Below are 27,368 nucleotides of genomic sequence, written 5' to 3' on the forward strand. Positions count from 1 at the left end.
TTTCTTAAAACAATATGGCTACAACGTTTACCCCCCAATGTGCAATCTATTTTATCAATTTTAACTGATCAAACGTTGGTCAAATTGGCTCTACTAGCTGATAAAATACTTGAAACTTCCCCCACCCAGCAAATAAATTCCATTAAACAAAATGAAACTGAAACCGATCTAAAAAGTAATTCATTTGTTGCTCTTCAAAATCAAATATCAGAGCTCAGCTTACAAGTAGCGAAAATGTCTATGCAGCAATACCGGCGCTGATCAAATTCTCGTGACCGTTCAAACTCAAAAACAAGAAATAAATCAGAGGAACGTTCTCTTTGTTTTTATCATTTTCGTTTTGGAAAAGATGCGTTAAAATGTAAACAACCTTGTTCTTTTAATTCGGGAAACGAATAAGTGCCACGTCATCTATTTTGCCTGCAGATTCCGTGGCTAATAAATTAGGCAACAGATTATTCATTTATGATAAAAATACAAATTTAAATTTTCTTATTGATTCGGGAAGCGCATGTTGCGTTCTGCCTATTTCTAACAGTAAAAATAAATATACGCCAAGCAGCATAATGCTATATGCCGCGAATAATTCACCCATTAAAACTTACGGAACAAAACATTTAAAATTATCATTTAACCTCCGTCGTTCCTCCGGCTGGGATTTCATTCTCGCGGACGTCACCTCGCCAATAATTGGCGCTGATTTTTTAACGCATTATGCATTACTTGTTGATCTGAAGAATAAACGTCTCATTGATTCAAACACTTCTTTAAAGTCGAGCGGCTATTTTGCTAATTCTTCTCAGTGCTCAGTTAAAACTATATCTAATAATATGCCTTTTCAAAATTTATTACAAGAATTCTCGGATATTACTAACTCCTCGCAAGAAAGAAAATCTATTAAACATTCTACCGTTCATCACATTGAAACAACAGGTTCGCCTGTACATTGTAAGCCACGTCGCTTACATCCGCAAGTTTTCGAAGCAGTTAAGCGAGAATTTTCAACAATGTGTGAAAAAGGTATTTGTCGTCCTTCAAGAAGTCCCTGGTCTTCTCCGTTACACGTTGTTATTAAAAATTCGAATATAAGACCAGTAGGAGATTATCGACTCTTAAATTCAAAAACCGTCCCGGATAGATATGGCATTCCATATTTACATGATTTCGCACATGCTCTCCATGGAAAATCAATATTTTCTAAATTAGATATCGTCAGAGCATACTATCATATCCCAGTTAATGAGGCTGATATTCCCAAAACCGCGATAGCCACCCCTTTCGGCTTATTCGAGTTTCCTTTTCTAAATTTCGGACTCTGTAATGCTGCCCAAACATTTCAACGTTTTATGGATGAAATATTTTGAGATCTACCTTTCTGCTATTGGTACTTAGATGATATTTTAGTCTTTAGCAATTCAGAACAAGAGCATATTCAACATCTTACTGAAGTTTTTAAAAGACTCCGAAATTACGGTCTGACATTAAATGTATCAAAATGCATACTTGGGGTACCTGAAATTTCTTTTCTAGGGCATTCAGTAAACGATAAAGGTATCACTCCTCTTACTGAACGCATCGAAGTAATCGACCGGTTTCTAAAGCCAAATACGATCAAAGAGCTTAAGCGATTTTTAGGCTTATTAAATTTTTATCGTAGGCATCTACCTAACGCGGCAGCAATTCAAAAACCTTTACATGATCTGTTAAAAGGTAGCCCAGCTCGAAACAAAATCATCGATTGGACCTCAACCGCTACCGAAGCTTTCGATAACTGTAAGGCGTTACTTCGAAATTCAATGCTTCTTGCCCACCCTTCCCCAGATGCTAACCTCGTCTTGCACGTCGATGCTTCAGATTTCGCCGTTGGTGGGGCATTACACCAACTGATAGGTAACGATTTGCAACCTCTCGGATTTTTCTCCAAAAAACTTACTCCTAGGGAAACGCGTTACAGCGCTTATGATCGGGAATTGCTCGCGGTATATTTGTCAATTAAACATTTTAGACATATGCTTGAAGCACGTTTATTCACAATATACACTGATCATAAACCTTTAACGTATGCCTTCCGACAGAAATGGGACAAATATTCGCCACGTCAACACCGTCACCTTGATTTCATCAGTCAGTTCAGCACCGACATACGTTATATTAAGGGCGCAGATAACATATCTGCTGATATGTTATTGATTGTATGGAATTGAGCGTTGCCGAACAACAAGTTTTCACCCGCAAAGCAATGGCCTGATAGAAAATTTTCATCGGCCACTCAAAGCCGCTTTGAAGTGCCATGCAACAACAGATTGGACAGATGTTCTACCAGTGGTTCTCCTCGGTTTGCGATCCACAGTTAAGGAAAGCATCCAAGCAACCCCAGCTGAACTAGTTTATGGTGAGACATTACGCTTACCAAGTGATTTCTTGATTCCCACTACAAAGGATGATCCTCCATAAGAATTTGTCTGTAAATTAAGACGTCTATTTCAAGACTTAAGACCTCGACCGACGTCACACCATGAAAATCGTCGAATTTTCATACATCCCGAACTTAGAAATTGTTCACACGTATTCGTACGTAGGGACTCTGTTCGAAAACCTCTACAACCTCCGTATGACGGACCATTTAAAATCATACGAAAAAGTGAAAAACATTTCACCATCATGATACGTGAAAAAGAACAGACAATTTCTATTGACCGTCTCCAACCAGCATTTGGACTATTTCAATCCGAACCAAACACGATCCAAACTTTTCCCTCAAAAGAACCGAATCTACCAAAAGATCCTCCGGACAAACCTGCACAACGGACTAGATCAGGCCGTAGAGTTACCTTCCCCGATCGTTACGTATCAGTACCCTGATACTGGCGGGGGAGTGTGCGGCGACTGAACTTAACTTAATCGTAACCGCGACAGTTACGATCAGTAACTGTCTCTGTCATTCGGCACCAAGAAAAAGCTTAACCGCCATTGTAGACGCACTGCTCTTATTTTATATTTCTCCTTTTGTACTTTATAATTAAATATTAAATTAACTACTAATTAAAATGTAAGCTCCGTCTATTCATCTCCTGGACACAACCAACCACCACAGATCTAAGTGTGTGAGTTAAGAAATTTTAAAAATAATTATTATTACTGTATTATTCTTTAATTATTTTAATTAATCTATTGTTACTTAATTTATTATTGATCGAAGTTTTTTTTATTTCATTTGATGTAAAAATTATTGGACCATGCTGAACTATGCATTTTTATGAGAAAAAAGAACCCCAAATTTGATATAAATTGGTTAAGCAGGTTTTGAAAAGAAAGTAAGATTAAAAATATAAAATATTTTTTATTATATATAGTAAGCTTTTTTAATTTTCGTTTTCTAAAACTATTTTACAAAATTTTTATTTCAAACATTAAATTTTCTCATGTGAAGACTAAAAAATATTGTACAATTTAACACTGTGTAAAATTTTTCTACTTCATAAATTCCCTGTTATATATAGGTTATTTTACTTATAAAATTCTCTTAAGTAAATTAGTTTTATAATTGTATGAAAAAGTTTTCTATTCGCACTAGTAGTTTTACAGGTACGACAAAAATCTCTGAAAATGAAAATAATATCGGGTAATAACTTCTTTTTTCGCTTCCCAGGCTAATTCCTTATGGTCTTATAGGGTATGAAGTAAAATTTTTTTGCTTCTAAAAATAGAACAAAAATTACGCTCGTTATACAAAAATTATCAAATTAAGTAAATTGAATGAAAATTGAACAAATTTGGGGCCAAGTCTCCAAATCCTTCCTAATAAATAAATAAAAATATTAAAACGTTTATACGGATCGTTTTTAAGCTTTTGTTTTTGTGTTGGTTTTTTAATTGAGTATATTGTGATCTAATAATTATGATTTTTTATTTTTATCTTTCTAAACGCCTTGCTTTGCCAGTTTGCCAAATTTGTAAGTCGATTTCTGCATCTGTAAAGTTCTGCATTTTTTGTACGATACGATGCATTTGAAGACCAGTTCATCTATTTAAAATGTATCCATAACTAGAAGTTTATTTAAAAAAATAATAATAAAATTATTTTCGAAAAGCTCTCAGAAATTGGCTATTCGATTAATGTAAAAATTTGATGATTCTTAAAATTTCATTCAAAATATTAAACAATTTAAAGAGATTGTTCTATTTTTCTACAATAATTTTAAATATAACGTTATAAAATATTTAAGTAAAGAATCTGGAATGTTATTACAGCGAAGAGCTACAAGTTAGCGATTTAATTAACGCAGATGGCAATTCCAATTCAGGAATTCGCATTAGAAATGTTTTGTCCAAAAACACGTCCCCAATCAATCACAAAAATAGATTAAGGAACAACTCTGCCTTTAAATGATTAAAGGATATATGATCCAATGGATAAGTGATTTGATATGGTTGGTTTGGAGTCGAAATATCATCTCCCGTATTATGGAAATAATAAAGGACCAAGATAATCAAGCTTCATGCATTCCGATCTATCTACCATTATTAACTGCGGAATTCGGGAACATTGTTTACCCCAGAAGCATTGTGCTCATAGTTGTGGGTTTATGTTGACATGCCTTGAATTTTCAAATACCGTTCATAATTCCATCACCGTTTGCGGTGAGCATATCTTTTGGCAATTAGATTTGCTGAATTTTATTTTCCATTGAGTAGTTCTAAGAATGAAAGGAATAATGGAATGTAGAGTTGAGAATTTCTCAAAATTTAATTTATCTCTTGGACTTGAAATGATTTTTATCAGAAAAAACATGCAAAAAATTAAATTGTCGATTATAACAGTAAAACTTTTTTCTCGTAGTTTTTTTTTTGTTGAATTTAATCATAGAAAAGAAATAACACTGAAATAAAATAATTATAAAACTAGCTTATCAAATAAGATCTTATAATTGATTAAATGATTTTATGTACATGTTTTTGCTTATTTTACTTATAATATTTATTAACCTATCTACTTTTTAATTGTTTCACTTCGAAATTTATGTTCTTTTATCGGTGAGCTATATTCGACAAACCGTGACACAATTAAGATTGCTCTCTCTGCAGTTTAAACAGCGTGCCATTTGGTGTTATAAAAAATTATTACAAGAATATTTTAAAAGACACTACAATTCTTGGACGCTTAAATAGAAAGTTGTACTTATGTTCTTAATAAAAATACATAACAAGAACAAAGTACTAATTCGATGAATCCGGAATATACAAGCAAATTTATGAATTTAGAAATGGAAAAAAATAATTAGAATACTAGAGTTTTCTTTTAAAAATCTTTTAAAGAAATTGGCTTTTTAACTCTAGCTGAGTGGCGTAATTGTATATTAGTTCCAGGTTGTTGAGAAAAAGTTCATTGTTTAATGACTGTTGAGCTTGAATGAGTTTTTCTCTGATTTTTGAATAGAGTGGAAAGGCTTATAGATGATGGACTTGAGGTTGCTGCTGCAACAGGAGGTGTGACTGGATGCATCATTCTTTGAATCAGGGCTCGAAAAACAGCCCGTCCGCCTGTCCTCGACGGTCAAAAATTCTCCGCGGACAACGAATTTCTCGAATCCGACGTCCTCGCGGACGGCCATTTTCCCGTTAATGTTCGTAATACATTTTAAATTTTTGTTATCTTACAAGAGTCTTGAAAGTTACAAGGCAGCAAAATGACCCACAATACAGCAACATACTGCGCATATATTGATGTTTTCTCTGTCTGGGAATACTGTTGAAAGGGGCTTTGCAGCAATAAACTTACAAAAAAAAAAACACAATACCTACTGGTCTTAAACAAGAAACTTTAAAAGCAATTATGAACATCTACCTAAATGGAAAACCCCTTTCAGATTTCTGTTCAGAAACCTCTGTAAATCATTGGCTTGATTGTGGAACTGGCAAACGTCATATTTATTCATTTAAAAAACTCAGTAACCTCGGATAACTTGACATTCCAGATAACTTGACCCTTGTCGTTTAAATTATTTCATAAAAGAAATACTAGGTTACTATTAGTAACCTAGTATTTCTTTTATTACTGTATAATGTAATCCTAGTAACGACTAATTCATTGTTAAATTTATATAAATGTTTGTAATAAATAGGAGAAAATTATATTTTTATTTATTTAAAAGCGACGGGTTAGTTTCAACGGAGGACGGGTGCATTGTTGGACAAGCCGTCCTCGGGGACTGGTAAAATTTCTGAGTTTTTTCGAGCCCTGCTTTGAATACTTTGATGCATCATTATCCAACACTTTATCTTTGAAAGTTACTGACAGTCTTTTGCGAAGTTTATTATCAATTTGAGGAGTAATTGTTTGTTTTTCTAATTCACATTTTTATAACTGGTTGAAGTGTTGTTTCATTACATATACATTGTCAAGTTCAATCAGATAATACACTCTTCCATAACGTTCAACAACAATGCCATATTTCCATATTTTAGAGCTTATGTTGTTTCGTGATTGAACTCGGTCTCCTTCTTTAAAGATTTCGTCGAACTTGGAAACGGATGTATTTTTGAAGTTATTTTCTGGTATAGGTTTGATAAGATCCAGTTTCGTTCGATGGTTTCTCTTAAATATTTGTTTTGCAGGTGTTTTTTCATTAGCAGATGGAGTGGTTCAATATCAAAAAAGTAATTGGCAAATCTCTGTTGGTACATTTTTTACAGCGTGTCCAAATGTAATTAACATACATGTCAGCTTTTACACATTTGGCGTAAAATTTTATTTCTATATTTAAAGTGGTAGTAAAGTGCATGCTTTCTATATATTCCTTGAATTTATAAGCTTAATTTATAATCTTTTTGACCACCACTCCTTTTTAAAAAAAATAAGAATATATATATATATATATATATATATATATATATATATATATATATATATATATATATATATATATATATATATATATACTGTCGTGGTAGTCCTCATAAGCATTTTCAAAATACAGCGTATGTTTCTGTCTAAAATTGTAATTTAAATTCCATTTTACTACAACTGGGGTAAATCATCCTCGAAATGATTTAAAGTTGATAGGTATGAATTAACCTCGGTTGAATATAATCTCCTTTGCAAAATTCAGTGAATTCTTTTGATTCGAAGATTGAAGCGTTACGACCAGTATTTATGGTAACCAAAAGTGACTAAAAGCCTCTCTTATAAATTTACAAACATTTTAGGTATACACTACCACTTGATATAATATCAGGACTGTTTTTCATTGGGTATACTTCTGACCATTTAGACTTTGCATCGACTAGTATAAGAATATTGTGCTACATGAATGGTCCAGCGTATCCACATTAACGATGACTGGTTGGAGTGTTCTAAATAGGTATCGGTGCTTTTTGATGATTTTTCTTGACATCACAGCATTCTTTGCAAATTTTTACTAGTTATAGTGTTTCAATATCAGAATCAATGTTCTTCTACTAGCAATAATTTCTTGCTTAAGCTTTCAGTTTCACTATTTCAACATGTGTAGAATGAAGTTTTTGAAGAATGACCGGCTGAAGTTTCCTAGGAACAATTACACGCTGTTCTCGAAGAATAATTCCATCTTGCTGACTTATTTTAGGTTATTGAATTTTCCCATTTAAAACATCTTCTTTAAGTTGAGAAATTCTGAATCAAACATTCTTACCTTGCTTATGTGACTTGCTGTATTTGTTTCATCAGAAATAGGTTGAATTCAAATTTCTTTAACAAGATCATCAACTATTCCTGTTTCATCTTTATTCAATGTTGGCGGATTTTTGGATAAGTAATCAACGTTTGAATGATCCGTTGCTTTTCGATAAATAATTGTATAATCAAAATTTGAAAGAAAATGCGCATAGCGCAACATTTTAAATGCTGAAAGCACAAGTTGTTTATTTTAAAGATGTAATATGGTCTTCATTAGTTTATTATCGATTATTAGTGCAGATTTCCTTCCAAAATTGTGTCACAAAATCTTTTGCAAGACCAATAAACCGAAGTTGCTTCCTTGTCTAGTTTACTATAATATCATTCTGCAACTGTGTGTGATATTGAAGCAAATATGATCGGCCTTTCTGTTCCTTCCGGCATAAAATGAGAAATAATTCAACATAACCCAAAAGGTTCTGTATCTTAAGTTACAGGAAAATCAAGATTACGAATTTTATCATTAGTTATTTATGTTTTGATTTTTATCCATGCATCTTCACAATTTACAGTCCATTTAGCGGGAATATCTTTCCTAAGCAATTTACTTAAAGGATGCAGTAAATCGGAAAAATTCAGAATAATGCGTGACCAATCCTGAAAATTTCTTAAATCGTCAAAATTTTTAGGTCCAGGGGCGACTTGAATTGTTTTAATTTTATCTGTTGATTTTGCTCAAAATTTTAGAACTAATCACAGACCTAAATATTCTGCTCTTTCTTCAGTTAACATGTAATTGTTATTTGCTTAATTTATTTAACAATTTAATTAGTCGTGATATACAGTCCTTATAAGTCTTTCTTTGAACAATTAAATCGTCAGAATTAACTACTACTCCTTCTTAATTTTGAACAAATTGATTAATAAATGAATGAAATTTGTTGGGAGGAAATATAATTCCGAAAAATAAGCAGTTAACTAAATATCTACCTTTTCAGGTTGTCACTTCAGAACACTCATGCGATGCCACTATAGGCATTATATATTTGCTTGCTTTTAAATTTCTGTTATTTAATACATGTTATCATTCCTTAATCAGTTCATTAATTTTAATTTAATTTTATAAATAGCGAGTGCAAATATTTCTATTTTTAATAAACGTAATGGCTAATTTTTTATTTAAATGCAAGTATATAATTAATTATTATTCCAATGTCACGACAACTGAGCATCAAAATCAATTTGCAGCATTTCTTTCTTCAACCACATTAATCATTAACATATTCGTTATTAGATTTACGTTAATTTCCAGTGAACTTTTTGGCCTCAAATCTGCAGCCAAATTATTTAAGTATTAAGATTAAGTATTAAGTATTGACGTTGCCTGAATTGGCTTATCTTTCGGCAATGTTCTTTTTCGATAATACGCCTATAATGCATCTCTCCTATACTACAAATCGTTAATTAAATACCACTTTTAATTTGGCTTTTGATAAATCAGATCGTAGGGGATCTCTCATGGTACCTGTGGCACCTGTATTTATTCATATGATGCAAAATTTAAGATTTTACTTGAAATGTCATTTGGACAACAATATTCTTTTCATTTTGCTTCTCGAGCGACGCATCATTTCGCATCTGAAATAATTCATTTTGAATCTAAAATAATAATAAAATTTTTATCCTGTTTTTCATCATCTCCTTCAATTAATCAATTCCTGGTGTCACATGCTTTCCATTTTAACTCAGTTTTGAATAAAAAGAAATGCTAAAAACATCAAAGTTCTCAGATTTCATACGTTATTGTACTGTAAAATATAGCCATCATAAAAATACTTTCGAGATTCATATTTTCATCCGATTTGATAATTTTTTTATTGTACTCTACCCTCGCATAGTTTGATTTCAGTTTAAATTTTTTATTTAGTTCTCTTACTTTTTTTATTCTTCAAAAAGTTTTCAATTCAACATCTACAGTAAATGAATGAATTTCGAATTAGTTTTTTTTTATTTTGTTTTATAACCGACGTTGATCAACAGACACAATTCCGAGGTTACGACTATCAATGTTCTACTCCATAGCCTTGTAATTTTGAACCCAACCCAGAAGACAAGGAAACTTCTGGATCAAGCATTGTGACAAACTGGCCTTTATGGAAGATTTTTTTTAAGGAACTAACCCGCATTTGCGTTGCATGGAGAGGAAAGCCACGAGAACCTCTCATGGTCAGCCCGACAGCAAGGGATTCTAACCCCTGATTCGTCTACCAATTCCAACTTAATTCGACTACTTACAACTAAATTTTCAGAAATAGCGAGCATTTCTTTAAAATTAACTAAACACATACATTTTGCATTATTTTTTAAAGAAGTAGCAAATTTTTTTTTATCGCAAATGGTAAAAACATAATATTTTGTGGGAAAAATTTAAAGTAACTTTGTCGTGCACCGTATCTCCCCTTCTGTTTGGATTACTATCTTGCATAAATATATTGCTGAGTAAATTTAAAAGCAAATATAAGTTAATCTGTGCTTTTTTAAAGGAAAAGATATATCATTAAATAAAGTATTTTTTATTTAATATGCTAGATTGCAAGCATATTAAATAAAAATACCGTTAGGTAGAATTTTGGAAATCAAAATTCTTAATAATTAAGAAATGCAAAACTTTGGTTTAAAAATTTAAAGTTTTCACATTTTTTTCCATGTAATAGTAAAAGAAATGCAGATTATTCTGTTAATTTTGTTTTCATTTGCCTATAAAAAGCGTTAGCTATGAATCAATAAAGTGTTTCATAGAATTGTTACTTATGATATTCTAAGCGAATTTGATTAAAAGTTATATTAAATGAAATGCTATAGTAATACTTGATTTCTTAATTGGATAATTATGTTATTTAATTAGATTACATCAATTAGTAATTTAGTTACTGGGGAAACATTTTTATGCAGTTATAGTTTAGATTAAGAAAATTTGCAGAAAATAAAATGTCGAGATGGGTGAAATTAAAATCCTTTCTTACTGCGTTAACACAATGTTCCTGTATTGAATGATTAATTAAATGATTAAATATAATAATATTCATTTTGATACTCAATATATAGGATACTTGGCAGAAAGATACTGGACAGAAAGATACTTGTCAGAAAGATACTTGACAAAAAGATACTTGAAAAGATATAAGATACAGAAAAGTCAGATATAAGAAAAGTCTTCAAATTTGTGTTTGAGTTGTTAATTTCAATTTTATAAACATCTTTCGATATTTTTGGAATTTTATTTCTGACACGTTCGAGCGTAATACCAATCCCAATTAACACGTAATCACAATTAAAGTTAAGTTTTGTTTGACACTCTCATTGGAAATAGTCGAGTGTTTCTTTGACTAGTTTTTTTATGAAACTAAGAGCAGGTAGAGCAGACGATTTATTCTTTAGAACATCTTATAGATTTCCCTGTCATCTTTACTTGATAATTATATTAATTAAAAATTAATTAATTAGATTACATTTTTTAATAAATAATTTGGTTACCGGGAGAACTTTTAAACTGGGTGATATTTTAGACTGGGAAAATAGGCAAAAAAAAAGTATGGAGTTAGTTGAAATTAAAATGCTTATCTTTTTTTTACTATTTTAGCACAACGTTTCGGTATTGAATCATTTAAATAATTATATCAAATAATATTCAATTTGATATTCAATAAATAACAGAAAATACTCGACACATAAAAAAACAGGTATGAGTTATATTTTTGAATTGTTTATTGTATTTTTATTAACATGCTTCGAAATATTTTGATATTTTAATTTTGCTCCGTTCGAGCTAATCTTAGTCAAAGTTGAGTTTTGTTAGACACTTTTCTTGGAAATAGTCGAATGTTCTTTCGACTAGTTTGTTTAAAAAGTTAAGAGGAGGAAAAGCAGACAATTTATTCTTTAGAACATCTTATCGATTTCCCTGTCAAACAGCAATGTTCGTAAAAACATAGCTTTCCTTCTCTCTTGATCTTTTTTTTTCTATCAATTTGAAAGAAATAAAAGTGGCTTTTTTATTTCAACTAAATATATTCTTATAAGATCAAAAATAGTTCTAGTCAATTAATCAAAGATCAATTTTCTTGTTCATTAGTCAAGGATTTGATATTATGAAAACTTCACTTGCTTTTAAAAATACGAATATGCTTATGAAAGTCAAGTATTTCGAGTGCTCAAAAATGAATGCTCATTCTCAAGATTTGCCAAACGTGAATGAGGAAAACAAAAGAGATTCGAAACAGAAAATGCTAACCTGCCAATAACAAAAAAAAAAAAAAAAAAAAAAAAAAAAAAAAACAAAGGTGAAAAAACAAAACTAGGAAATCTGCAGTGGCTGAGAGAGGCAAATCAGGGCAAAATGGATTTCCTCGCTCTATGATGAGGTGGTGAGGAAATAGTGTTGTTAGCGAGAGAAACGGCATTCATACGAATAAAACAAGATTCCAGGGCACCAAGATGAGCTAGTTAGGTCTGGAAATAATTTGGGCTTTATCAAAATTGAATTTATGCTCAATATTTCAACAATGGGCAGCAATAGAAAATTTATCGCATTCTTGATGCTGAATTTATCTATCGTGTTCCTTAAGTCTGAATTTTAAGGCGTGTTTGGTTTGTCCGATGCAGCCAAAGTCGCACTGGCGAGGTATGTGGTAAATGTCTCAAGCGATTTTCAATGCTAAAAGGATCTTTAAGCGACTTAAATTTAATTTTGTTAGCAGGCCTGAAAATTACTTTAAAACCAAATCGGGATGAGATATTGGCAATTTTGTTGCAAGCTCGGGGAAGGGGGTCAAAGACCTATTTCCCAATTAATTAGTTGAAAACTGATTTATCTGTTGATCAATCAGAAATCGAATTTCCAATTGATTATTCTAGTATACTTATCTGATTGTTATTTTTTCATATTACGTTGCAATTAGTAAAGGATGTTTGCTTTATTTCAAAGAAATATGTTCTAAAAAAAAATCAAAGTTGCGTAATATTGAATAATAATAATAATTGAAAAAACTGATTTCTGATATTTTTTCTTTCAAATATATCTTTATTTGAAATGCTACTACTTCAGTTATGGAATTTTTGACATTAATTACTTGATTAATTAATAATGTTCGCAGAGTGGGGAATTTTATTGAAATAAATATTTTAATGTGATTAGAAAAGTAAAAAAGCTACTCTATAAAGAAACTACTTCATTGATATCTATATATCTATCAAAAAATCTTCTTCCGATCTTTAGTTGTCCATGGTTCGTGTTTTTTTGCAAATTTCAATCAGATCATCCTATTATTTGTTCAGAGGAGGGGCTTTTGCGCAGGAACCCGTGAATATAATTCAGCTGCATACAGACGACGTCTTATGCTTATTCACAGTGACTGTGCGTGTGAGAATACTTCCAAAAGTGTGACAAATTGGTTTACTGTTGAGAAGGCTAAGACTTTGAAACCAGCTTAGTCAATCACCTGAAACAAATAGAACCTCTTTGGGAATTTGTCGGAAGGAAAGTTGACGGAAGCAGGGAAGCATTCTTCAAAGAGCAAAACTCTTTCAGGATCTTCAGTCGGAATGGGCCAAAATCCTTAAGTCCCTTAAATATACAACTTCTTTAAAATTCGATTTTTCTGGAACTATTCGACCGATTTCATTTAAATTTAATATTTTATCAGATAAAATTATATTTTTTAAAATGTGAAAATTTGTATACCTTACTGTTCAATTTTTTTCGACTATTATTGAATAAAATAATAAAAATAAATATATGGAATTATCGTTGGATAAGCGAATATTATAAGTGTTTGCAAAAATTTTTCGATTTACGTAAAGAATCCTTAAGATACGCTGAAATATGCAAAAAGTGAAAGTAAGAGTATGGTATTCTTTCTATATTCTATTCTTGTATCCTAAGAGAACACTGCAAACTGCATAGTTCTATTTCCTACCGTTTACTTTGACTCTTCAATCCGTCGGTTATTTTTGAGGTATTTAGTATGGTATTCTTTCTCCTATTCAATTTAATATACTTTTTAAAAAAAATACACAAATGTTGTACTGGCTCAAATTATCTATTTTCAGAACATAAAATTCTTAAGGAAACACCAAAGAAAAAGTTTGGAGAGGATTGACTCTTTTTTGGAAAAGTTTTCTAATGGACCTAAGCCCAATCCCCCAGATGAGATTGACACAACTCACTGTTGGGGAAAGTAAGTATGATTCAATTTCTATACAATATCAATGTTTTATAAAAATTTATAGGTTGACTAATTTTCTTTAATGTCATACGAGGACATAGTAATTCTACAAAGCAACAGATTATTGATAGACCTAGCAGATAGTTAGAAAAGTTTATTAAGTGTTTGATAAAAAAAAAGGAGCTAACATACGAAAACAGGATTACATTGTCAATATAACTAGTAATATACACTTTATTATTATGCCAAATTAATTTTTTTAAAAAACAATCATGATTAAGCTGTCGATCCTCGATATCGCGAACCTCAATAACATGAATTTTTCGATATCGTGAAATATCGATAATTAAAATTGATAATTAAAAAAAACGCTCCCTTTAAACGAATATGTTTCTCAGCAATTCTTAATTCCACGAAACATTTTTTATTACCAAAATATTAATACTTTTAATATTTTAATACAAAATATTAATATTCCAATACTTTTGAGTAACTTATGAATAATTGCTTAAAGCAATAATAAATAAGAGATTGAATTGCCTGACAGATTAAAAAGAATTTGCCTGACTAATTCAACCATAAAGAAGATGAGGGCACAGATGTAAATAACCGCTCATAAGATTCGAAAGAACTTGATAATTTAATATATCTGAAAGAAATTGATACTTACGACGATGCAGTTACTGAAGATAATAATATTGCCGGATGTGGTAATTGCGAAGAATTAGAAATATTTAAAGAGGTTATAACTTTTGGAGATATATTAGATGAGGAAGATGAAACAAAAATTTCAGCTAAACAAAAATTAAATGTAAAAAGAAGCGCTATTAAAAGTAACTGTTTTTTAAGTAAGTAAATGTTATGTAACTTTTAAAATGCCATAATAGTTATTATTTTATTAAATTTTTAAAAACATTAAATTTTCTAAAAAAAATTTGTACTCAATTTTGATACCATTACTCAAATTACTAAATTTTCGATATCATGAAATTTTTAGCGTCACCATTTGAGTTCGTTATATGTCGAAGTATTACTATTATTTTTTTAAAGTTAAACAGAAAAAATCAGAAATTCCACTGGTATACTAAAATTAAGAAATATAAGCTTCAGTTTTTGAAATCTTTAGCAGATCACTCAAAACTCTTTCGCAATTCGCATTTTGAACTTTGATATTATCTAACCAGATGTCATTGCTTAGTTTGGATCAAAAGTCTTTTTAATCTTTATAAGTTTTAATTTTTGCAAGTCTTTATAAGTCTATAATTAATTAAAATAATAATAATTTTGAAATTTATTAGTTCAAACTATTATTATTTAGATATCTGAATTTTTTTTACCATTTTTAATTAAAGAAAATCCTTTTTTAAAACTAAACTTAAAGTTATCTTAAACATTTATTCAAGATAGAATGTTTGATTGATTTTCTTTTAAAAATAATTACAATGTTGAAGCAATAATATCGTTCAAATTTCTTGCTACCATGAAAGAGTGTAACTGCGCAAATTAATTCCAAATGTTACGATACCATGGTTTATCTTAGTTCAATTCTTGGTTGTCGATTCAATTTTACACCTTATAAAAGTTGCAGCAAAGTTTTATTGTACATTGGTTCAAGGTAATTATTTTATGGTTCAACGCTAACTGATTTTTTCAGAGAGTGTGATACAAGGTAAAACTTTACTGGATGTATATTTGAAAATACGGATCTACAAGATCCGTATTTTCAAAGAAATGAAATACGAGTTGTGGTTTGAAAATCAGCCCCAGTTCAGAAAGGCCGGGGTTCGAATCTTGACCTTGCAAAGACCCACCCAGCGCATGAGGTATATGAACTCGTAAATTCCGTGGAATTGAAATTCCGGTGGTCGGTCACTGAGAAGTGCCATGGGTATAGAGATCTGGAGAAAATTTCCTGAAAAATCTGGAAAAATGAATGGTGCTGCCATCTGTCTGAGGGGTTCTGAGCTAAGACGTACTTTCACCCTAGTTGTACTCTCTTGTCAAGCGAAAGGAATACTTTCCTGACTTAATTTGCAAGGTTAGGGCTGGAAAGCTTGACTTATCTAAGCGTCATTAGAGAAAACAACAAGAAAGGAATTATATATGCATTTTAGTCTAGTAACAAACAAATTTTGCACATGACAAGAAAATATATAGTCTATACTATATATTTACAGGTAAGACCTTGTTTGATTACTTTGTAGGTATTATTAATTTAGATAATATTATTTTAATAAATTCTAACAAAGACCTGAAAGGTCGTTCATGAATCAAGCTGAATTATTATTATTATTTTTTTTAAAAACTTTCTCACAGATAAATTTTTTGATTGTGAAATAATGTTTATAAAACATTTTGTTAGTTTTGCACTGGTAGGAGAGATATTTTTTTTTATATTTTTCTGACTCTTTAATCACAAGCAAAAATATATTTTGCTATTTTTAACTGTAAAAGGCAGTCTAATAGTTACTAAAAAAATCTGTTAGATTTTCGAAATTATTTTTGTAATAAAATTTAAAGTCTGAAAAAGTAGTGCGATTTTTTTTCATTCATATTGAAGCATTTATTAATAATTGATTTTGCAAATTTAAGAAATTTCAATGATGTATAACTGCTTCTCTTAGGTATAAACAACTGCATATAAGTGCAAATTTGAAAGTTTTTTGCTTGGAAGTGTGCCATGTTTGGAAGATTTTACCTTTAATGTAACAAAGACACCGGTGTTTCATGCTGTAGATCATACTCTTAAATATAAAAATGCTAAACGCAATATTTTTCACTTTTTTTGACCTAAATGAATACAAAATAATGAAAAATGTATTAAAAATAAGTTTAACAAAAATTGTGCGTCACAGGGTTAAACACCTTACTCTCCACTTGACGTAATAGGTCACGTAAAGACAAGGAAAATGATCACTTGTAATTGCTTCTATAAAAGTTCATGAGTAAAAACCCATTGCATCTGTTTGCATTATTAAAGAAGTAAAATAAATGTGGCATTTTATCTTGTAACAATAAAAAAATGGGGAAATGTTGCAAGAAAATATATGGTTTTATCTGTATACCTATAGGTAAGACTTTGTTTGATTAGTTTATTGGCATTAATCTCTTAGGAGAACGTCAACTAATTAATAATGCTGAATACTAATAACTTTTTCTCACTTGTCACACAAATTGCTATTTTTAACAAAAGAAAATATCCCTAGTTGTAAGAAAGTATTGAAGTACTTTATTACTAAGGAGTGCCTTTTTTGACACCTAAAATTAATGAGTAAAAGAATAGCGACAAAGTAAATAGCGATTGAAAAGGATAAAAATCGATAAACGATAAAAAATTGTATAGTCGGCTTTATTTTTAACAATAAAACTCATCAAATAATGAAGATGTATATAATTTGGTTGGGGCGTGAAGTGAAAAATAGCCGTGAGCAAATACTCTTCTAACATATACCATTCTTTTATTTTTCTTCAATGAATAATTTAAACTTATTGGAGTGTTTTTTATGTGTAGATATGTATTTTGAAATTTGATTCGAAATTTCTCAAATCAAAACGCTTCTGTGATTTTTATTGCAATTTTTAAAATTTTTTTAGCAGATTTGAACCGACTAGCCAGGAAATTGAAAAAAGCACTGGTAATGAAGTTTTTAAATACTTATAATTATTATACGTTAAATTTTAAAAAAAAGAATTTATTTGCCAATTATAGCCAGATAATATTGTAATAAATACGACTGCTAAACTATTATGTTGTTACCACAGACTTGGTTTAGGCTAAAATGTGGAGACTCTTGCACCAATGATTTAGTCAAGAGAGGGTGCCAAAGGTACTCTTAATAGTATTTTGATATTTTACGCTTTTGGCCAAATCTCTACTACACTGATAAATATTTTAAAGAACAAAATAAGTAACGCCTATACGCAAATAAGGTATCAGATGATAGCCTAGCTCTTCGCTGACACCTTTGCTGCGCAGTGGTCTGTCACGTCGTAAGACAATGGCATTGTGATCGCGTTTGTGTAGACTAGACAATGCCAAAAGATGGCGGATAGTTGGAAGACTCGAGGTTGACTATTTGCAGATTACCTGTTGTAGGGACATCGGGGTTTCGAGAAATGATCTGAAGGAACAGATCACAGAGACAGGAACAGTGATCCGCTGGTTTGGTCAAGGCCGCTAAAATGCTACAGCATCGGCTCAAGACCAAGACCATTATTTGAGATTTCTAGTCAAAAGGAATAGGACCTTGACAGTGACATAACTGTCTAATAATGCAACAGGAACATCCATTTCACGGATAAAAGCCAACCAGAAACTTAATGCTTTGAAATCCTAAATATGAATCCCTAATTATTATTACAGATTTGGATTCTCCAGAAAAAATGAACCCTATTTGAGTCGTAGTTTTATGCATTTTGCTTCGCAGCACGTTAAAAAAAACACGTTTAAAAAAATTATAATTTTTTCTCTCCCTTTTTTTCGAAAAAAATAAAATTTTTAGCTTTATTTATCCTTTTTTAAAATCTCATTAGGCTTGAGATACCACCAATTTAAGCAACCCTATTAAATGGGGTTGCACAGAAAATAAAAGTAGACTCGTTTAAAATGCTCATTTTTCATTTTTTTTGCAAAAAAAAAGAAAAAAAATACCGAAACATTTTTGGTGCTGTTGTTCCTGCTTAGTGAAATCTAGAGAGTCCAGGCAGATGATGCCCCCTACCTACCAGGCTATACCAGCCCCTGGAACATTTTTAGTTTTATTTATCTTATTCCTCAATCTGAGTGGTCTCGAGATGCCATAAGTTTAAACAGCCCTATTTAATTTAATTTTTCTCTGTTACAGTGACATTTGTGAAGCAAATTGCATAATCTCAAATAGGGTTATTTTTTCCTAGAGAATCCAAATCTGCAATAAAAAAAGGATATACTCATATTTAGGACTTCAGTTTCTTCCTGTCCCATCCCAGGAGATTTGGTTAAAAAATCGAGTTTGATATTGTTGGATAGCTTTAAAAATGTCGAATGTCACTATTTTCACTTTTTCGATCCAATGTTTATTTCTTGCGATATTTGACCGATTTCAAAAATTTTTTTATACCCTGTACATACTTCAAAAATCAAAAACTCAGATTTTTAAAGTTCATTTATAAAAATAGATTTCGAAACGATGTTACCTCCATGGTCTTAGTCTTTCGAAAATCTGAAGTAAATCTGAAGTAAATCCAGTACCAAATACTTCTACTACAATATACAACAAAATATACTAAATACTATCTATATATCTATATAATACTATCAATATATCTACTAAAATATACTACAAAATAGTTGACGTCCTAATGAAATAACGATTCTATTATGCTTCAACTTTTGAGAAAAGTCAAATAAAAGTTAACTCTAAAATACAGTTCGAAATAGCCTCTATTTTCGTTAAGAGATGACGCCATCTGATTCGAAAGATAGAGACGAGTAAAGTAAATATTATGAGTTTGTTTATTGAGGTGAAAATTAAATAAAAGATGAGCAAAAATATTTCAAAAATTGTAGTCCTCATCATGGCTGACTTTTACCGCAGGGCATAACAAGTCTTCTAGCACTTGAAGTGGAAGTTAATGAGTTTAAGGTAGTAATTTTGAATGTGGCGTACTTTCGGAACAGATAACATTTGATGTTATTAATAGTAAAATGTTTTACAAATTATAAAACACAAATGTGGTTGCCTGAAAATAGGCATATTGATTTAAAATATATAATAAAAATTTAAAGTTATCCTGTTTTAAATATAAACTTTTTCGACTTTTAATTTTAAACAGTGCCTTTTCTTTTATGGGATTTTTCCAAAGGTGGGAACAATATCATAAATATTAGCTTATTCTGAATTATTAACATTCACTCCCTTTGCAATGTACTTTTCTATTTAAAAAAAAATTAACAATATATTAACTTATTTCGCTAATTCCTGTAACTAACGAGAATTGTTATTGTTTGGTTGTTCGGAAGTAATTTCATTTTTATTATGAAAATGAAAAGCAATTTTGTTATAGTGAATAAATATTTTATTAAACCATATATAATCCATTCTGACCCAATACGTTTTGCCATCTTTCTAGAAGTAGCATGATTCTACGTGGATAAAACTTTTGCTCTTTGCTGGCGAAAACTGATCCAGGTGATTTTTGCCTACCTTATTTAAAGTAAAGGTTTTGTTTTCTGAAAAAGTTTGTGAAGACCAAAACAATGTTGTAGAGAGCCTATTTCTTGTCCCCAGTGATGATGCTCTCCATAAATAGATAATTTTCTTGACGTTTAAGAAGCAAATTGCAGACGTCAGCTCGGCGGCACAAATTTATTTCAATTAGAACATGATAAAACCATACGTGGAGCTTTACGAATAAACGTTTAGGTTTTTCAAATGATTATAAACGGCTGAATTCGATAAATTTAATCTCTCAGTGATCTCACGAGCTAGTATTCACCGGTTTGCATAAATTAATGTCTTTAATGTGTCTTTATCATCTTAAATTGGCTTGGTGCATGTTCGTGCATCTTACATTGCCGAATTGAAATTTTGTAAACCTACTTTGGCACTGGCGAACTGCCAGTGCTAATGTGAAGTTGGCTGTGAAAAATATATTCAATTTCTATGTTGGGAAAAAAAGCAAAATTGCTTTCCGAAAACCAGAATATATTTACTTTGAAATTTTTACTCCGAATTAAATTTAAACTTAGCTATTATAAGAGTTTAAAATTCCGATCTGTGACATGCTCTTATACCTTTTGAGAACTACTTCCTAGCGATTGATGCTAAATTTATAATATTATCTGAAAGTAAAAATTAATTCCAAGATAAAAACGGTACTTCTTGTTGAGGTGCACAACACGCAACACAGTCTGTTTTGCAAATGTAATTCATTCATTTATATAGTTGATGGTGTGTAAAACACTGGATAAAGAACGGAATGAAATAATGCCTTTCGTTAATTAAGTATACATATGTTAGTAATAATTGTCATCATAATTGTTTGTTGATCAAAAATATATATTTAAAATAGTTAATAAACAAAAAATATTTAAATCCGAATTAAGTATTATTTTCCAGCTATTTTAAGTCGATATATATTTTTGCTCATTTATAATGCACATTTCATTCGAAAAAAATTGTGTTTAATATTTTAAGAAAAAGTTATCAATTTATACTACAGTCGAACCCATTCTCAACCACATTCCTAGGGATGAGTAAGAACTTCGAAATCTTAAACAGTAACCTTTATTAGTATAATTTTTTTCGCATTCGGGTATCTGAGGAAATTTATACAAATTTGCGCTAGTATTTTTTATTTTTGAGTTGCAGATGACACTGAAGTCGGCAAGACGAAATAAGTACAACATCATCAAAAATGATTCTATGTGCTTCTCTTGAAATATTTTATCGTTATGAACTTCTGGGGCACTTTTTTTAAAATTATAATACATAAATATTAATTTCAGTATAATATTTATATAATATTTACACATTAATGTTCTATATTATTTTTTTAAAAATTAATATGCGTAAAGGGTTATTCCGTTTTATATAGTTAGAATCCTTGTTCAAAATGAAGATAAAAAGTATACTCGTTAAGGTTATTTAAATGAAGATGAAACAGACTGTGCCGAAATCTGTAACTAACTGCCGAAATCTGTGAAGTCATTAGTGAAGAAGGAGAGTATACGAATAATCGAAACCAGTTTAACTGCCTAATGAAAAATGAAGATATTTATAATTATCATCTCTCAACTATTACACTGTTTTGCCTGGCAACCAAGCAGTTTCGATACGGAACAACATGTATATTATTGATACGATAAAAGTTTATGGTCCAAAGTACAACTCTTAAATAAAAATAACCTGTATATATCTACAAAAAAGCCAAAATGAATAATAATATACATTTTAGATATCAAGATAAGAAAAAAAAACTTCAAACAAAAATTCAAACTCAATTACCAAATTTTATTTTTCAAATAAATTTAGAAAAATATAACTAAAATAGTATTCATTCTTCAAATAACTTCTAGGTTTGTTACGTTAAAATCATTCTGTGAAGTTTATGAGGCTATAGATAAGTAAATTTTTCTACTTAAACGAATTGAGTTCTTAAATAATTAAATGAAGTTAGAATATCTGTCGAAATTAGTTTAATATATTATATATTCTACACGTGAAAAATGTTTAAGGAAATGAAATATATCCATTTTGTGCTATCTTATTTTAAAAATTTGCACTTATTTAATTAGAAATGTAGCGATCATTTAGCTCTTTTTTTGGAGAAACGAATATGATATTAAATTTATAAATATTATCTATATTTAATCTAGTACTTTCTAAAGCAAGTAAAGATAAAAATTGAGTAATTTGGCGCCTTTTTTTAAAAATATTTACACATTTTCCTAAACTAAAATAAGAAAAAAATGAGCAATAATTTTGGGGCCTTAATAGTTATGCTTTCTTTCTATCTATTTTCACTCCCCTTTATGGACCAATTTACTTTTCCCTATTTTATTTATTGAAGGGATAAAATCTTTTATTGCTATTTGCCTCAATTGACCCTTAAAATATTTAAATCACGTAACTAAATAAAGAGCGTGTAATAAAGATCACGTACTGATATTGTCTAGTTAATAGAATTCTGAAGTCAAATTAGAACTTAAGTTTTATTGCATTTAGACCCAAAGGAGCTATATTTCTGAAATATTATGTAAGTATATCTAATTACTTAATTTGAGCTCAAATCATACCCACTTTTTGAGATGATTAAAATCTTGATTTTAAATATCTCAAACTGAATATTAAATATTTATAGTTTTTATTTTTAAAATCTAATTCATAAAATATATTTTGCAAATGAGAATTAGAAATAATTGAAGCAAAGAGTCAAATATTTGTGACAGCGAAATCCAATGAAGACAAATCTATCTATATTTAATATTCCAAAATTTTTTTTGCATTCCCTCTCGTTTTATAAAAAACGTTCAATTCCGTCCTAGACAAAATTTTTTTCTGAAAAATATCTTTCCGTTTTTAAAATATAGATTTTTTAATTTAATTATCACGTACTGATATCGTCTAATGAAAAAAATTCTGAAATAAAATTAGAACCTAAGTTTTTATGCATTTAAACCCGAAAGAGCCATGTTTCAGAAGCATTATTTAAGTCTGTCCAATAACTCAGTTTGTGCTGAAATCATACCAGCTTTTTGAAATATTTAAAATATTGATTTCAAGTATCTCAAATTAAATATTAAATCTTTTCAATTTCGATTTTTAAAATCTAATTCATAAAATATATTTTGTAAATGAGAATTCGAAATAATTGAAGTAAAGTTTCAACAAATATTTGTGACAGTGAAATCCAACGAAGACAACTCTATCTATATCCTATATTCCCAAAATTTTTTACTCTCCCTCTCGTTTTATAAACAATGTTCAATTCCGTCCTAGAAAATATTTTTTCCTAAAAATATCTTAACAATTTTAAAATATAGATTTTTTAATTTAATTTATACCTTTTAAATGAAGGGACATTTATTGAGTTACAGAAGTTTGCATATAATATTAATAAATTTATAATCTTTGAATTTAGAATTTATAAGGAAGGTTGCCAATTAAATACTTATAGCAATTCCTCGAAGAATTTTGTGGCAGGAAAAATGTTACTTTATTGTAAAGTTTTGAAGTATTGGGTCAGTACGTCACGAGAAATTGATGGTTCTTGTAATAAAGCTATTTAATACTCAGGTACCATAATGTCACGGATTTTGAAAAAGGCATGTCGTAATGTCGTAATCTTTATACATGCTGGATAAAATATGATTATTAATAATAAATGGCTATTTTTTTTGCAAGTTTTTCAATTTTTAGATTACTTTAACTGAGACGGTGATTTCTGAGGTACTTCGTATACCTTCAAGCTTTTTTTTTAAGTAGAATAATGGAAAATTATTGCATAATTGTGAGAATTAACTTGAGTACAATGCGCAAAATAAAAACGGACTCCCCTAATAACTTTTGAGGTAATGACCGGATCTTCACGTTCTAGAACTCATTCTTAATGATTCGAAGAGGTAACCTCAAATATGCTAATTAACTAGTTCAGACGACATTTTAAGTTGCGAAATCAGACACAGAAACATACTTTCTCTGAATAAACATACCTTTTTTTTCGACGAATTTGGATTTCTGACCCCTAAAATATAGGGGATAGCCGCAATCTGGGAAATATGGTCCCAATAGTTTGGACAGGAGAGCGCTCCAAAGTTTGAACTTTCTAATATTAATTTTACTTTTTGTGTATTCTGCCCTATCTCGAGATATTTTTAAGCGGATTGAAAACTTTCACAAAATTATAAAATTCGTTCATTCAAAGATAATTCCATGCAAATAATAAATTTTAGTAAATATTTATTATTTCTTATTATTTAATTTTAGTCGAAAAATGCTTGAATTTTAAGGTTATTTAATTTTACATAGTAAAATACAAAATTTGAGAGAAATTATTCGGATAGTTCCAAAGAAATCAAATTTCAAACAAGTCGTATTTAAAAAATTTGATTTCTCAGGAACTGTTTAACAAATTTCACTCCAATTTCGTATTTTGCAATTCAAAATCATGATTTTTAAAATGATGTAAAGAATAGTATACCTTACAATTCAAATTTTTTCAATTTTTTTTAATAAAATAATAAATATTTATTAGAAGTAATTTTTTGAATAGAATTATTTTTGGATAAATGAATATTATAATTGTGTGCAAAATGTTTTCAATTCGCTTAAAAGTTTCTCGAGATATGGCGAAATACGCCAAAAATGAAATTAACACTAAGTGGGTCAAACTTTGGACCACTCTCCTGAACAGAATATTGGGATCATATTTCCCAGATTACGGCTACCCCCTGCATTCTTTTTAAAAATTATTTTATAACCGTTTTTGAACAGTCAACCCAATTCTGAGTTCACGGCTACCGTAACTCCGTATTCAACTCCGCAACCTTGTAATATTTAACCCAATCCAGAAGACAAGAGGACTCCTGGATCAAGTATTAAGAGAAATTCGCCTTCGTGAAGGACCTTTTTATAGTACTAGCCCGCATTTACCGTACATGGAGAGGAAAACCACTAAAATCTCCCACGGTTAGCCTGACTGCAGTGGGACTCTAAGTTAAGATTCGTGTACCATTGATGATATTTTACGTCAGCACTGAGGTCAGTTTGAGCCGGGTGTGATTTGTGTTGACCAGCCATAGCTGGGATTCCTGCAATGCTCCATCCCCCGAGCCACCACAGCTCCCTATATTTTAGGTGTAAGAAATCCGAATCCGTCGAATAAAATAAGACATGTTTATGCAGCGAAAGTATGTTTTTGCATCTAATTTTTGATCATTAGATCAAAAGTTATTCAGGGTGATATATTTTTTATTTTGCGCTCTCTCCACCACCAGAGGTGTAGCCAGGGTTCATAGCACCCAGGCACAAACTTAGTTTTTTTGCCCCTTTGCAATATGTCAGATATAACGAGTTTTTAAGGAGCATTTTAAGTTATAGATTATTTTAAAACTAAAATCCATCACACTTCGCATTCGATTGTTAAATTTAATTGAATAATAATTTTCGATTTTGATGATTCTCAAAACAACGTAACTCGATAAAGTCATACATTTTCATTCGAGTTGGTTTAAAATTCAAATGTGTGTTACACTTAGAAATGTTTTTGATCGCATTTATTGTTTTTGATAGATTGAATGATTATGATAAGCGTTTACTCTAAAGCATTTTTCATTGAATATGTTGCTAATTTGTTACGAATTAATTTAAAAAGAGCTACAAGCAATTCTAGTTACAAAATATCTGTCATATTTATGTTTTAGTTTAAATGGGACAAAAATTGGGAGACAATGTGCGGTTCGTAACTGGTAAGGAAAACTGGGAATATTTAAAAGAGGGAAACATTTTGTTTTGGAATTTATTTGTAACTATTTTTCATGAATTTAGCGCCTCTCTAAGGCTGCCTCCGGCAAAAGATGTCCCTTCTTTCCTCTGCTACCCTAGCAACTATTTTACTGCTACCCTAGCAACTATTTTTTTTGAACTTCAAAATTATGAAGGGTAACCGCATCCCGAAAAATATGGACTTTAATCATATAGAAAATAGTGCCGATAAAAAAATGCTGCTAACGGATTATATAAAAAATTTGAAATTGAAAATTCTAAATCTTCGTATGACTGATATTGATAATAATAAAATTTTCTCAAGTTGAGCGGCTCTTTATCTAGAAGAGACGAAAAATCAGTTATTCCTTTTATGCCGAAGAAAGCAATAAATTAATCTTAAATCTTATTTTAATCACAACCATATGGTATTCATATGCTAAATCACCTTTTAAACTACTAGCCATAACTAGTAATTAATATGTGCATAAAGATTTGCTCTTCTACTTTTTCTCCCATGCATATAATGGTATTCTTTTGATAAAAGGATTAAATTCTTAACTGACAATAGATGGGAAGGATCAAAATATCAATAAAACGTTACTCATTTCTCAGCCTCACGAAAACATATATTTTTTAATATATTGCTATTTTTACGTATTTTGCATGCTTCTGTTAAGCTCAATTTCAATTTTTATTTTATTTTATAAGATTATATTATTTTTATACACTATAAAAATGTGCTGTATTGAATGAATTTAAAAATATGGCCGATAGTCTATATTTATTTATTTTCATTAATATCATTCATTTTAAAATTTGCAATAAAGTGTGAAACATAACTAAATATGGTGTTTTATTTTATTCTCATTAATGTATGTTTTTAGAATCTTTATCATAAATGAAGTAACAAAAGCACTCAAATAACTAGTATTCCGCAAGGAAATAAATATTAATCGAATCACTAACAAGAAAGGCTTGGTTAAAAACAACAAATTCAGTGTGATTGCCTTTGAAAATTCAGAGGAAAATAAGAATCTGAAACTTCGTTACTTTTTGTTTAACAATTAAACTAGTTTTAATTTTCCTTTGAAGAAAGCCTTTTGAGTGGTGGCGTCTCAGAGGATAGAGTGCTCGCCTGCCAATGAGGTTTACCGGGTTCGAATCCCAGTGATAGCTGGTCGATACCAATTCCGCCCCCGGATCGCACTGACCACAGGGCTGTCATAAAATATCCTTAGTGGTAGATGGATCATAAGTTACAGTCTCCTTGCTGGAGACTAACCGTGGGAAGTTTTTGTGGTTTCCATTTTTATTTCATAATTTAAGTTTACTGAGTTGCTTTAGACAAATTACTTTCATTGTTTTGGTTAATAATTATTCAGTTGTCAAAGTCGTTTAAAAAAATATAGTCGTTAAATTATGAGTCGTTTAAAAAACTGCCAGACATTTCCTCTGATCAAGCGATAAGACATCTCATCGATAAGTTGCATCAGAATGATGTAACAGACAGAAAAAATGTTT

The 27,368-nt window shown here is 30.2% G+C and overlaps 1 protein-coding gene across 1 annotated transcript in view; it reads left to right on the forward strand.

Annotated features, from left to right (window-relative positions):
* The window catches only part of LOC147801259 (cyclic nucleotide-gated cation channel subunit A-like), a 66,633-nt gene that overhangs the window by 30,920 nt on the left and 8,345 nt on the right, over positions 1-27,368 (forward strand). Inside the window, exon 3 of the mRNA XM_087155445.1 lies at positions 13,763-13,890. Within this exon, the coding sequence (XP_087011571.1) occupies positions 13,763-13,890 (128 nt within the window). The remainder of the gene's footprint in view (positions 1-13,762; positions 13,891-27,368) is intronic.

The sequence above is a fragment of the Parasteatoda tepidariorum genome, chromosome 11 (assembly GCF_982258835.1).
Source record: "Parasteatoda tepidariorum strain Cologne lab strain chromosome 11, Ptep-v5.0, whole genome shotgun sequence".
Lineage (NCBI taxonomy): Eukaryota > Metazoa > Arthropoda > Arachnida > Araneae > Theridiidae > Parasteatoda > Parasteatoda tepidariorum.